This window comes from Elephantulus edwardii, unplaced genomic scaffold (assembly GCF_000299155.1).
Source record: "Elephantulus edwardii isolate Elephantulus edwardi_28Jun2011 unplaced genomic scaffold, EleEdw1.0 scaffold00114, whole genome shotgun sequence".
Classification (NCBI taxonomy): Eukaryota; Metazoa; Chordata; class Mammalia; order Macroscelidea; family Macroscelididae; genus Elephantulus; species Elephantulus edwardii.
Genome location: NW_006399864.1, coordinates 1,309,848 through 1,322,595, shown reverse-complemented (window position 1 = coordinate 1,322,595; position 12,748 = coordinate 1,309,848). Strand labels below are relative to the sequence as shown.

At 35.5% G+C, this 12,748-nt stretch overlaps 1 protein-coding gene across 2 annotated transcripts in view; it reads left to right on the top strand.

Annotated features, from left to right (window-relative positions):
* Nucleotides 1-12,748, top strand: part of ANGPT1 (angiopoietin 1) — a 322,709-nt gene that overhangs the window by 221,018 nt on the left and 88,943 nt on the right. The window contains exon 4 of one of the 2 annotated variants that reach the window (XM_006892327.1): nucleotides 2,033-2,265. In XM_006892327.1, coding sequence (XP_006892389.1) covers nucleotides 2,033-2,265 — 233 coding nt within the window. The remainder of the gene's footprint in view (nucleotides 1-2,032; nucleotides 2,266-12,748) is intronic. The other variant, XM_006892328.1, reaches the window with a different exon arrangement.

Sequence of the window (12,748 nt, the reverse complement as noted above, 5' to 3'; positions counted from 1 at the left end):
TCCTTGACCCTTCGCAGCAAGTGCATGAGGTCCTCCTCAGTTTCAGCAAGCAGGGTTGTGTCATCTGCATAACACAGATTGTTAATAGATCTTCCCCCCAATCCTGATGCCACAATTCTCCTCATAGAGCCCAGCCTCTCAGATAATCTGCTCTGCATACATGTTGAAAAGGTATGGAGACAGGATTAGTAGGTATTTTAAAATTAAAGCAGATGTACTGTTATCAAGTCAATTCTGACACATAGCCATCCTCCACTGGATTTCTGAAGCTATCATCATCAGAGATGATTACCCATCTTTCTCCCTTACAGTAGCTGGTAGATTGAAGCTGTCTGCCTTCTGGTTAGCATTCTGGCACATAATCCGGGAACCTCCAAATAGGATCTTACACATAGAAATGTTGTATATTAAGGTATCGTGAGGCCCTTCTCAGCTTTGGCTCAGCAGGTGCATGTCCCGCCTCATTCTGGACTATGCATTCTACGAGGACAGATTTGCTGAAAGAATTTGGAATGGCCATAGAAATGCCCTAAATGCCTTTTAATCTCTGTAAAGGATAACCAGCTATTCCAACTTGTTCTGCAATTCATGAAATTGGAAAATTTGACTCTTCAAACATGTTCTGTTTTATAATTTAAGAATTGAACTTAAAATATACCCTAGTGTCCCCCTTTTGATATTTATAGGAATGATTCAGTGCTATATTTCTCCAAGGTAAATTAAGCTCCTCATATGTTACACTGGAATAACACCTTGTAAACTAAGGACCAGTTGAATGTTCTGAAAATGGAACTGAGACAACTGAGTAAGGTTTAACCCTGAGGAATACTAGCGTATTAGGCACGCTATAAAATGCAAATACTTTTTATTCCTAGTCACTTGCTAGGATCCAAGAGTGCTTCTGCATTTTCTATCATTGGTAGTGTGAAATATGCAGTCTTTCTTTTGGTAAATTTTTAGAGAAGAAGTTTCCTTTATTAAAGTTTGCATCAGCTCAAGCAGAGCGTTGTAAATCATTAGGTAAAACTGCATCACCTGTCTAATGAAGTGTTCATTTTATCAACCATTTCCAGTTATGTATGTTGCCTTTAGGGAGCAATGGTGATTTATTAGCTAGGGAGTTGCACTGCTAACCCAAACATACATGGTTCAAAACCAGCAGTTCCTAGAAGATGGTGAGTAATCTCCTCTCATATGCTTTACAGTCTATGAAAATCTACTGAAGGGTCAACTGTGTGTCAATTCCAGTCAAAGACAATGAGTTTCAGCAATTTTTTTTAAGGCTTCTTCTTTAATTTCAGTTTGTGAAATTTAAGTAGACTTATGATTATGATTTAGAAGTAGAGGTCAAACATCCAGATAATTCTAATGTATTATGACCTTGGATAGGTTACTTCCCAATCCTAAAGTATTTGTATAAAGAACATTATCTAAACACATATTATTATTGTGAAAATTAATTAAGTCTCTCTAACTTTTTACAGAAGGGAAGTAAAACAAAAAATATGTTCTTTATTTTTAAAAATTTTCTCTGAACTTTTGTATTCTCTATCTTATTGGACAAATTTGGTTAATAAAATTACTTTAACTTCTCTAGACTGTTAAATGTTTTAGTCCAGATCAGATCAACAACATCTATTCTAATAACTTTTATGTAATGTGTTAGATATATACGTTGTTGTTGTTGTGGTGGTGGTGGTGTACTGTGGAGTCAGAACCGACCTATAGCTACCCTCTGGCAGGTTTTCAGAGGTGGTTAATAATAGTATGGGAAGAGATTGCCCATCCTTCTCCCACGGGGCAGCTGGTGGCCTCAAACTGCGTGCCTCTGGGATTGCAGTGCAACTTCTTGCCACCAGGCCGTACTCCTATTTTAATTGTATTGTTGAGTATTTTAAAAATATTTCTATCATGAAATAATGAACAATAATTACTAATGAATATTTCTACTCTTAAGTAATCACAGGAAGTAGTTGAATCACAATTTTTGTAAAGCAAGTTCAGAACAAAATCTTATTTTCATTTTTTGTAGTTTATTAGAACATAAAATCATTGAAATGGAAGGAAAACACAAGGAAGAGTTGGATGCCTTAAAAGAAGAGAAAGATAACCTTCAGGGCTTGGTTACTCGTCAAACCTACATAATTCAAGAGCTGGAGAAACAGTTAAACAGAGCCACCAACAACAACAGTGTCCTTCAGAAGCAGCAGCTGGAGTTGATGGACACAGTGCATAGTCTGGTCAACCTTTGCACAAAAGAAGGTGGTAAGAATTCCTTCCTCTCTTTGATACTGCAAATATTTACTATACTTTCATATAAATATTTAATATGTATTTTTTATCTATTAAAGCTTAAGTTCAACTCTATATTGTATATTGGTCTGTGTAAAAACAGTAACAAGAGCTTTTAACTTAGATATTTCCATGGACAATTTGCAATTTCCTGAAATTTTATTAGATTTTTATTAACAATCATGTTATATATTTATTTCAGAGAGTGTATTTTTACATCTTCATTGATAAACTCCAAAATACTATTCTAAATGTACTTTTTATCTCACTTTCTTGATTCTCTAATCATATGAAACAGATTATACTGTTATAAACCAATATCTGATGTTAGAAATCTGACAGTATACAACAATTAGCTAATATTAAAGATTTAATAGTTCCAGTGAAATATACAAGAGGTTTTTAATTGTAAAACTATTAAGACTTAATTTTGTTTTACTTTTGGGATACGGTTATAAAAGGAGAGTTGTTTGCAACTAAAAGACATGCAGTTCCGATAAGCTATTGTAAATGAGATAGTCATTGTTATCTACACATATTGCTTGACATTGCTTTTGATTAATAGCCTCTGAAAGCAGTAGAGGGCCTCAGAACTGACTCCAAAGCAATTTGAATTAAATTATTTTAGTTTCTACTTAGTCATATGTACAGAAGACTTTACATAGACAGTTAAGCCTTTAAACTTTGGTGCCTTTAAAATAGTGGACAAAATAGAAAATGTTAATACTATTAAGTTTTTAACCATCTGACCTCTGGGAATATGTGAAAATCTGTCATTCATCTATTCATCAATGCATCCAATAATTGCCCACCAAGTGCCTCTCTGTGCACATGTGCACTTCAGAGGGGATTATCTCAGAGTTCCAGTAACTATGTTGTTGTTGTGTACCATAAAGTCTGAACTGACCCATACCTGACCCTCCTGCAGGTTTCCAGAGGCAATTAGTGACATGGGAGGAGAGTGCCCATCCTTCTCCACTGAGCTACTGGTGGCCTTAAACCACATGCCTTCTGGATTGCAGTGCAGCTTCTTGCCACTGGGCCAACAGAGCTCTCATTCAATAACTAACCCTTAAAAGTGTAAAGCTTGATGCCATCTTCCGTAGTTCCACTCTGTAATTAAACTTTAATTAAGTGAAAATGGAATTTTAACAGTGATAAGCACACCTCCCTTAGATTTTAAAGTAATGGTTCTCATTAAGTCGTGGTTGATGTCACGACTCTTGGAATTGTGCTTCAGCATTGCAAATATGTACATTTTAACCAGGGACTTGAGTTATATGAAAAATGAGCTCCATTCCATGCTTTCATGTGTAGATAGGAATAAAGATGATAATTCCACATTAAGCGATCTTCTTCTAGAGACATTTCACATTTTTCTATTACACTCCATTTCCTTGAGTTATATCTCCTTTACATAGTCTAAACAAGTCCTTAATATACTTTTCAAAGTAATATTTTTTTAAACAGTTCCCAGAGCTCCATTTGGGTGTGCTCAATAATGTGATTGAGAAGGAAAAAACCTGCTAATCAGTCAGAGCCTGCCAAAACCTGGAATTAGAGTCCACTGGACGGAGAGCAGAGGAGGATTCTGCCAGAAAATTTTAATAGAGCTCATGAGTATTTAGAAATTAAGTATTAATATGAGACATATCTATTCTCAAATTGAGCTGAATAAATTCAGGGGAAGATTGAAAACACATTTTTCTTATCATCCTGAGCCTGCTCAGTACATGGAGTGGAAACGCTTTGTTTCCTTGGTTTGAGGGATTATCAAGAGTTGGTGATTCTCACAGAGCTCATGTGTCCTCCTACTTATCACTTCTAACTTTTCTGCCTGAGTATTTGCCTAATAAATATGTCCTTAAGCTTTAATGGAAGGGAACGTGACTCTGAAATAGAGATATTTGCCTAGGTTAGACATGTGGATGCAATATCAGGCAACTGAGATTCTATTCAAAGGACTTTTCTTTATGTTGAAAAAGAAAAATAGTATGAAGTTGCTAAATAATCCTTTCTATTTACTTCTAACAGTACTCAAAACCCTGTATCTACATCTCTGATCGAAGCTTCATTTCTCACAGCTATTCATAACCTACCAAATAATATGTGAATATTTTACATCTAGATTCCCATAGAGGTATTTCAAAATCAAAACACCACAATAAATGCATCAAATATTGTAAAATTTATGTTTTGAGAACGTAAGAAGTGGATTTCTGCAAGATTTTTCAGAACCATTTGAATTGTATCATCAGGCAAAATGCCAAAAATTTCCATTGATTCCAAGAATTACCTCATTTCAACTTGTCCCAGTCATTTGAGGAAAATGTCTGGAGAAATCAGTACAGCACAAGAGAAGCCATTTTTAAATGTATTTACATTGTATTTGGTATTTCATTTAACTGTTAAGCTGTTTCATAATATATAAAGTTGGGATAGTTGTATCTACTTCACAGTGATAAAGAAAAGATTAAATTAGGTATTGAATATAAAAGTAAGGAATATAATACTGAAGACATAGTAGATATATTTTATTTCCTTTTTTTCTCCTCTATGAAACGCAATGCAATTGACCGCATATTTATTTAGGTTCTCTTTAAATAGCATAAACCTTAGCAGTCTAGTCTGTAAGGAATTGCTCTACTAATACAAAGATGACATGTCTCTAGAGATTTTAATCCACCAATCACTTCTGAAGAGAAAAATAGGCAATCTACTTCCAAGTAATTTATAGCTTCAAAATCTTACTTGGGGAGTCAACTATGAGACAGTTACACTGGAAGTCAACTACCTAACTGGACTTTATGTAATCATGAAACTCTGGTGGTATCGTCCATTTGTAGCAAAAATAAAAATATATTTTTATAAAATATAGCTCTATCTACTCATAATACTGAAATTGCAGTATTACAATAAATTGTAGGTGCTAATATATTTGCATGTTCCAAAGTATTTATCCCTTTGATTCTGATTCCACTCAATGACAGTGAATTAGCACGTTAAGGGGGAATGACAAAAATATTCTTGGGAAATACTGATTAGACAATTATCTCTTCTCCGAACATTTGACTCAGGAACCTTAAATTCATCTTAGTTTATTAAGAGCATTTTTGTTTGTTTGTTTCATTTCTCAGGATTTTTCCTCTTAAATTATCCAATGCCATGAGACACATTTAAGATAAGTAAAATTAATAAACCTTTTTCTGAAATAATTTACTAAACATTTCTATTCTTATTCTAAGTAAGCAATAGTGTTGTCTTAGACAAACATTTATTTCAAACTTAACTACCTTAATGTTGAAAGACTTTTAGTAGCACATCTATTTTTGTTTAACTTTTGTCTGGAAATGTTGGGTCAACTTTATTCTCTGGAACATTACCCACAAAGAAATACTGCCCTCAGTGTTATCACTGCATCAAAGCTGAGCTAATGCTTTCAATTTTTATTTATAATTCACACTTACAACTAGAAATAAGAAGTGGACATTGATACTGATGAGCTTTGGATTTCTTTCGGAGAAGAAAACGATGTTGCAGATGCTATGACTGTCAAATATTCACCTGTATTTATATTCAGAATTGGTTGAATCATTGTAATATATGTTGTAGACTTATCATGTGACAAAGAAGTTATTTAACAGATGGAGCAGTATATAAAATATAGAGGAAAAGAAAGAATTAAAACAAGCTAACCAAATGAAGCAGAAAGAAAATAGTATCCAAACTCTAACATAAAAGGATACAATCTGAATGAATAGTCTTGCTTTCTAAATGACCTTGAAGAACATTCCTACTGTACTGAGTTGTGATTCAGTGATTTATCCATTCATTCAAAAAACGATTTATAAAGCAACTTCTCTGTTTCAAATGCTCTTCTGGGAAATAAGAATATTCATCTATTTTAATGTAGCAAATATTTGCTGAGTTCCTATAAAGTGCCAGATACTGTTTGAATCACTGGGGAAAGCATAAAGACATAATTTAGTCTGTGGCCTCAAGGCACCTAGAGTTTAGTGGAGACAGGGAGACAGGGAAAAGGAGAGAAAGAGAGAGAAGAGGGGAAGGGGAGGGGGAGAGAAAAAGAGAGAGAGAAACAGACAACTTATATCCCAGAGAAAGTTGCTAATGGTGAGTCTGGGGCAAGAGAGCACTAGCAAAGCACCGAGGAGGAATTTTAAAATCATGTCGGGATGGCAAAAAGATGAGGGAAGACTCTAACCTTGCTAAATTTTTCTTGAGAACTTTATTGAATGCATGCTATGAGTAAGGCATTGTTGAAGCTTTACATGCATTAACCAAGTTCTCATAACAATATGAAGCAGCAGCTCTGTTGAGCCCTATTTTATATTTTATAAAACATAATAATGAAAGACAAAGAAATTGGGAACTCTTTAAGAGAAGAATTGTTAGATGAGGTCAAGTTCATCATGTGCTCAAGGCCACGGCTGCAGTCACTGTGTCAATCCACCTAGTTGAAGGCCTTCCCCTCCTTCACTGATCCTCAGTTTTCCCCAGCACGATGTCCTCTTCCAGGCACTGACACCTCCTGACAATATACCCAAATCCAATAAGACAAAACGTCATCCTCCTTGTCACTAAGCATAAAATTCGTGTGGGGAAAAACACCCAATAGTTAGTAATACTATGGAAAGGGGAGCATATTTTTCAATGAAAGATTATGAACAATAGTTAGGAGTACTATGGAAAGAGGGAAATATACTTCAGTGAAAGATGATTTTTGCAATGGTCATTAACAAGTCGTTTGGTTTTTTTTTTTAATATCAAAAACATTTTAGGGATTTTTAAATTTTATACCAGTTTATTTACAAAATTTGAATACACTGTTTGCAAGAACAGATTCCTTCAATTTTCCTCAATCTCCAACCATCAAGTTGTACAACCCCATGATTTATGCCCCCTCCCCCTGCACATGCCTCTGCTTCCAACCTCTCCCACCCCTCTTGGATCCTTATACTTATTCTACAATAACAGCTTTATACAATATTTATCCTTGTGGGACTGAGATCACTCAGCATGATGCTCTCCAGTCCCTCCCAAGTTAGGTCATAATTTACAAAATCATTGCTCCTGCATGCTGCATAGCATGCCATTGTGAGATCACCTCTTCAACAAATGGTGATGGCTAAACTGGACTTCCGCCTGCAGAAAGCTGAAATGGGATCCACTTCTCATGCCATACACAAAATCATCTAAAGATGGATCAGAGACCTGGAAGTGAAGCCCAAAAGTATAACGTTCATAAAAGACAAATTGGTATCAAGCTTAGAAGCACTAGTCCAAGGTTTAAAAAGACTGCCACATACTAACTACCAGAAATGCATGATCTGAAGAGGATAAAATTGATGCGAGACACCTTCTAAAAATTAAATCCATGTATGTATCAAAAAATGTTTCCAACAGGATGAAAAGAAAACCTACAGACTGGGAACAAACATTTGGTAATACGATCTCAGACAAGAATCTTACAAAAAGGTTTATAGAATACTCCTGGGCCTCCAAGAATAAGACTGATAACCCAAAATGGGCAAAAGACATGGAAGACTTTTGACAGAGGAAAATATTCAAATAGCAAGTAGACACATGAAGAAATGCTCCAAATCACTGGCAATAAGAGAGATGCAAATCAAAACCACAATGAGGTACCATATTACTCCAGTAAGCGTGGCAAAGTTTAACAGGGCAGTAAGTAATAAATGTTGGAGAGGATGTGACAAGAAAGGAACTCTTATACTTTGTTTTTGAGATGTAAAATGGTGCAACCATTCTGGAAGGTAGTTTGGTGCTTCCTCAAAACGCTGAACATAGAAATTCCATATGACCCACCTATTCCACTCCTTGGAATATTCCCTGAGAATATGAGAACTGAGGCACAAATTGAGATTTGTACACCAGTGTTCATAGCAGCATTATTCACCATCACAAGGACATGGAAACAGCCTGGATGTCCAACCACAAACAAAAGGATTGAGAAATTACCAAGATTTTAGAATGGAGTTTCTGATATGCTATTGATTTGAATACAACTAACTTCTCAGTTGGTTTTCTCTTTGTGTCCTTACTAATATTCAGCCTATTGAGAAAAATTTTTTAAAAGACAATTTTCCAGGTCAAACAAATATAAATAAAATAGGCTAAGCAATGGATTTTGGAACCCGAAGGGGACCTCTCACAGCAGGTAGTTTCAGCGAATTGTATGGCTCAATTGCAAAGATCAAAGACTGAAATGAATGTGAAAAAATAAAACCAAACTCATTGTCTACTAACATTCAATAAACTTAAATGTGAAAGACAAGTATTTTAGATAAAATTCTAACCGGTTAAGAAGAATAAAAGAAACTTAAAAACAAATATTAAGAGGCATCAAGTAGTCTAGGTCCTTCATTCTCTAGGATGAATTTCAAATTTCAATTCATAGGGAGTTTCTCATGAAATTCATTTTAAAAAACCAAAACCAAAACTTTTTACATTTTCTAAAAGGCATAATAATGGATACTACTAATGCTTCAGTGATCTAAGTTGTTTGGGCTAAAGTGTCTTTCCCAGAGGGTGATTGCAATGGTATGGAACATTTGAACATTATTTTAGGTCCTCTGGCCTTCTTAGAAGGTGAAATGAGGCATCTGCTTCCCTCCCAGGGCCCAGAAGTCATTGATTGTGTTCTCAGCAGAAGTCTGCCATCTGAAAGGAATTTACCTCCCGTGTAGTGTCTATTGCATTCATAAAGTAAATCATTCAGTCAAAGAGTAAGATGCCTCAAACTCCTGCAAGCCACTTGTGTTAAGAATGACTCTAAAAATGTCATAAGTGATAGGAGGAAATTAAAACTTTTTGACCATCACTCACATAAACATTGATAAAGCCAGAAAATATTATTTTCCTGGACTGTGTAGTTAGTTTGTTGACAGCTTGAAACACACCACTGAACCTGAGTTAGAAAGAAAAAGAAAAATACAGGAAGTCATCTGCTGGACACTACAGAGACTTCTTGTTTCCCTTTAATGAGGGAAATGCTTTATCTTGACAGAAAATTGTATGTCAAACATTTACAATTTCCTTAAAATGAACCACACTCTCTCTCCAGCACTTCCTTTTGTAAAACCCAATAGCTTAGGGGGAATGTGACTGTTTATTTTTTGAAATGGTCTATTTCTCCTTTTTGATGGAGCATGTTATCTGTCCCTTTAAAAGTCGTAATTCCTGAACAAAAAATTTGCATGACTAGTGGGTAGCCAAACGAATGATAACACAATAAAAAATAATACAGACCTTGACCTCTCCCATGAACTATTTCTAAACCACATCTTTTGGGGGGAGATTTAAAATTGTGTGGCTAATTCGCTTTTGGAATTACAGTTTCAACTTCAAGAACTACACTATCTGAAAAGGGCTATCTTCTCATTCCATCTGGACCAGAAGTTATAAATGTAACTTCCTAAGAGTATTACTTTGATATTCCACCATTGTTAGGAGCAAACTCCATTTCTCCTTCCTCTGTGCATTTATAGACTAGTTGGTTAAAGAAAAGATAAATAATTTGGTAGAATTTAATAATTGGGTAGAATTTCAACTGAGTCATTTTTTGGACTCATCTACACTCAAGTCAAATTCGGCATATGCTTTCTAAATGTGGGTACATGATGAGACAGTGAACATTAGTTAAAAAGAAAATATAGTACTTCATAAGAAGACAATTAAAATTTACAATTATTGTGAAAGAGAGCAATGACAAAAAACATCTTGACATAGTTTTTATGTTTCACATAAACCATACACTGAAACTCTGATAAAAGTCTTGTACTTTAAGACAAGAAGGAAATAAAACATGAGAAATGTTTCAATTATGCACTTAGCCACAAATGCATGCAGGTATCCATTGGAGGGGTAGCAGTTTAAATCCAGACCACTGTATCAAAGGGAGTAAAGCAACAAAGTGAGTCACACAACTTCTTTTCATTTCCCAATACAAGCTATAAGTGATATTTTTCATTATATTAGAGTCTAGGGAGCTCTGGTGGCCTAGTGGTAAGAAGCTGCTCTGAAATGCCAAAGGCTCCCAGTTCAAATTCACCAGCTACTCTGAGAGACAAGCATGCAAAGTCTTCTCCTTTGTGATTTATTGTCTCTAAAAACCCCCTGGAAGGTCATCAGAGTCAGTTCTGACTCAACAGTGAACCACAAACTGTAGTCTATTAAGTGTCTGCAATAGCATTATGAAAAGTTGAAGATAATGTGAGAGCAGGGAGCTCCAGTGGCCTAGTGGCAAAATGCTGTGCTGCAATCCCCAGGCATGTAGTATAAATGCACCAGCTGCTCTGTGATTTAACCTCCCATGCAATTGACTGCCTCTGAAAACCCTCCGGAGGGTCAACTATGGGTCGATTCTGACTCTATAAGTACCCAACAACAACAACAATGTGAGAATAACAAAAATGTGAAAAAACGACTTTGAGTATATAGTCAGCACAATTATATTTGTCAATAATGTTTCTCAATGAAAGATTGCTACAAACCTTCCATTACCACACAATATTTATAACCCATAATAAAGTGAAATATGACAAAAATAACATTTACCTGTATGAGCAAAATACTGATATTACCATTTTTTTAAAGTCCATTGCAAAGGCCTTTTATAGTGAATGCTAAAAACATTTTCATGCTCTATGAGAGAGCTCAGAATTAATTTTCAGCAATAGATGGCAATCTCAAACTAAACTGAAATGTACTGGAATCACACCTTAATCAGGTTTGGGTGTTTTCATTTGAGTAGGACCACATTAGACAAATCTTCATGCTAATTATAGATCACACTTTTAAATGAACTAATAACTCAACTGATTCAATTTAACTGATTAGTCAAATGTTTTTAATGTATGTATTTGATAATTTCTTTGCATATACTCATAATTATTTTTAGATATGAGTATTTTGCTTTTGTTGTTGTTGTTGTTAGGTGTCATTGAGCTGAGTATGGCCCATAGTGACCCTATCAGCAGCAGATCTGAACCCTGTCCATCCTGTGGCATCCTCACACATTACGACACGCTGTAGCCTATTGCAGCAGTCCCCGTGTCAAATCATTTGGTAGATAGTTGCCCTGCCCTTCGCCCACCCTCTTTCTTTCCAAGTATCATGTCCCTCTTCAAGGTAACAGTCCATCCTAGCAGCATTTCCGATGTATTTGAGGTGAAGCTTTTTCATCTTTGCCTCCAAAGAGCACAATAACCTGCACTTCTCCAAGATATATTTGTTTGTTCTTTTGGCAGTTCATGGGATGTTAAATATTTTTCTCCAACATCACAGCTCGAAAGCATCAGTTCTTCTTCTGTCAGCCTTATTCATTGTCCACCTGTAAAATGCATAACAATATTTTTTTACAACCATAAAAATCTGTTTCCACAGTGTAGTGGTTATCACATTCGCCTGACAACCATAAAAATCTACTTGTGAATAATAAAACATTGGGTTCCACTTCTAATGGAAATCTGGTTCTAAAGGAAGGTTCTGTCAGTTATGCAGACCTACATTCCTACTTACAAACTGTAACCGTAATTAAGCTTCATTGGAGATGGTCTCCTTACGCCATCTTGACAGCTGTGAAGATTCCGTCTAGAAAGCAAAGCATCACAGATTCGAAGGAGTAGAACCAGGATGCCTGGATTCTATTTCAAGTTAAGATGCTTAAAAATACTACTTATTTTGTGTCCCAGACAACTCAGCACGTTTCACAACCCAATCCTTCCATATCTCTCCTCATTGTGTGCCACTCCCAATGACTGGGGGAGCTCAAGCTCAAAATAGAAGCTCATGCAGCATCCCAACTGTCAGTCAAATGTTGTTCTTCAAGTGTATTTCATCAAAAGCGTCAGAATCAGAGTGACAAGACTATGGTGGCAGTCAACACTTAATTCTTTATTTAACATTTCAAAGTGAAAGGGGTTTTTTCTGTTCTATCGGTTCTCAAAAGTATCTGGCAACTACTTTCTGTTACCCAAAGACTTTAACCCCATGTTTAATGACTTCTGTGGAAATGAATTCTCCTCATGTTAGAACACAAAAGATGCCCTTTAAACCTTTCCACATACACGGGAAATCCTTTTTGAAAATTCAATAGAAATAACTAAATAAATGTGTGTGTGTGTGTGTGTGAGTATTCCAGACAGGTTAAAATCTTTACGTGAGAAATTAGTAAATCTGAAACACCTGAAATTCTTTGCTAATGAATTGACCTCTTGAAGAAACAACAAAGGTCGTGTGACCTTCATAACTGCCCATCAGGGTTCCCAAAGGAAAACACAGAAATGAATTTCACAACATATGAATGGTTTTCTTGAGAATTCAGCAGGCAAAGATTTAGATTCTTGTGCACCTATTTTATACATGATGGAATATTGAGGTTATTTTTTTCCATTTAGAAATAAAAAGTATATAT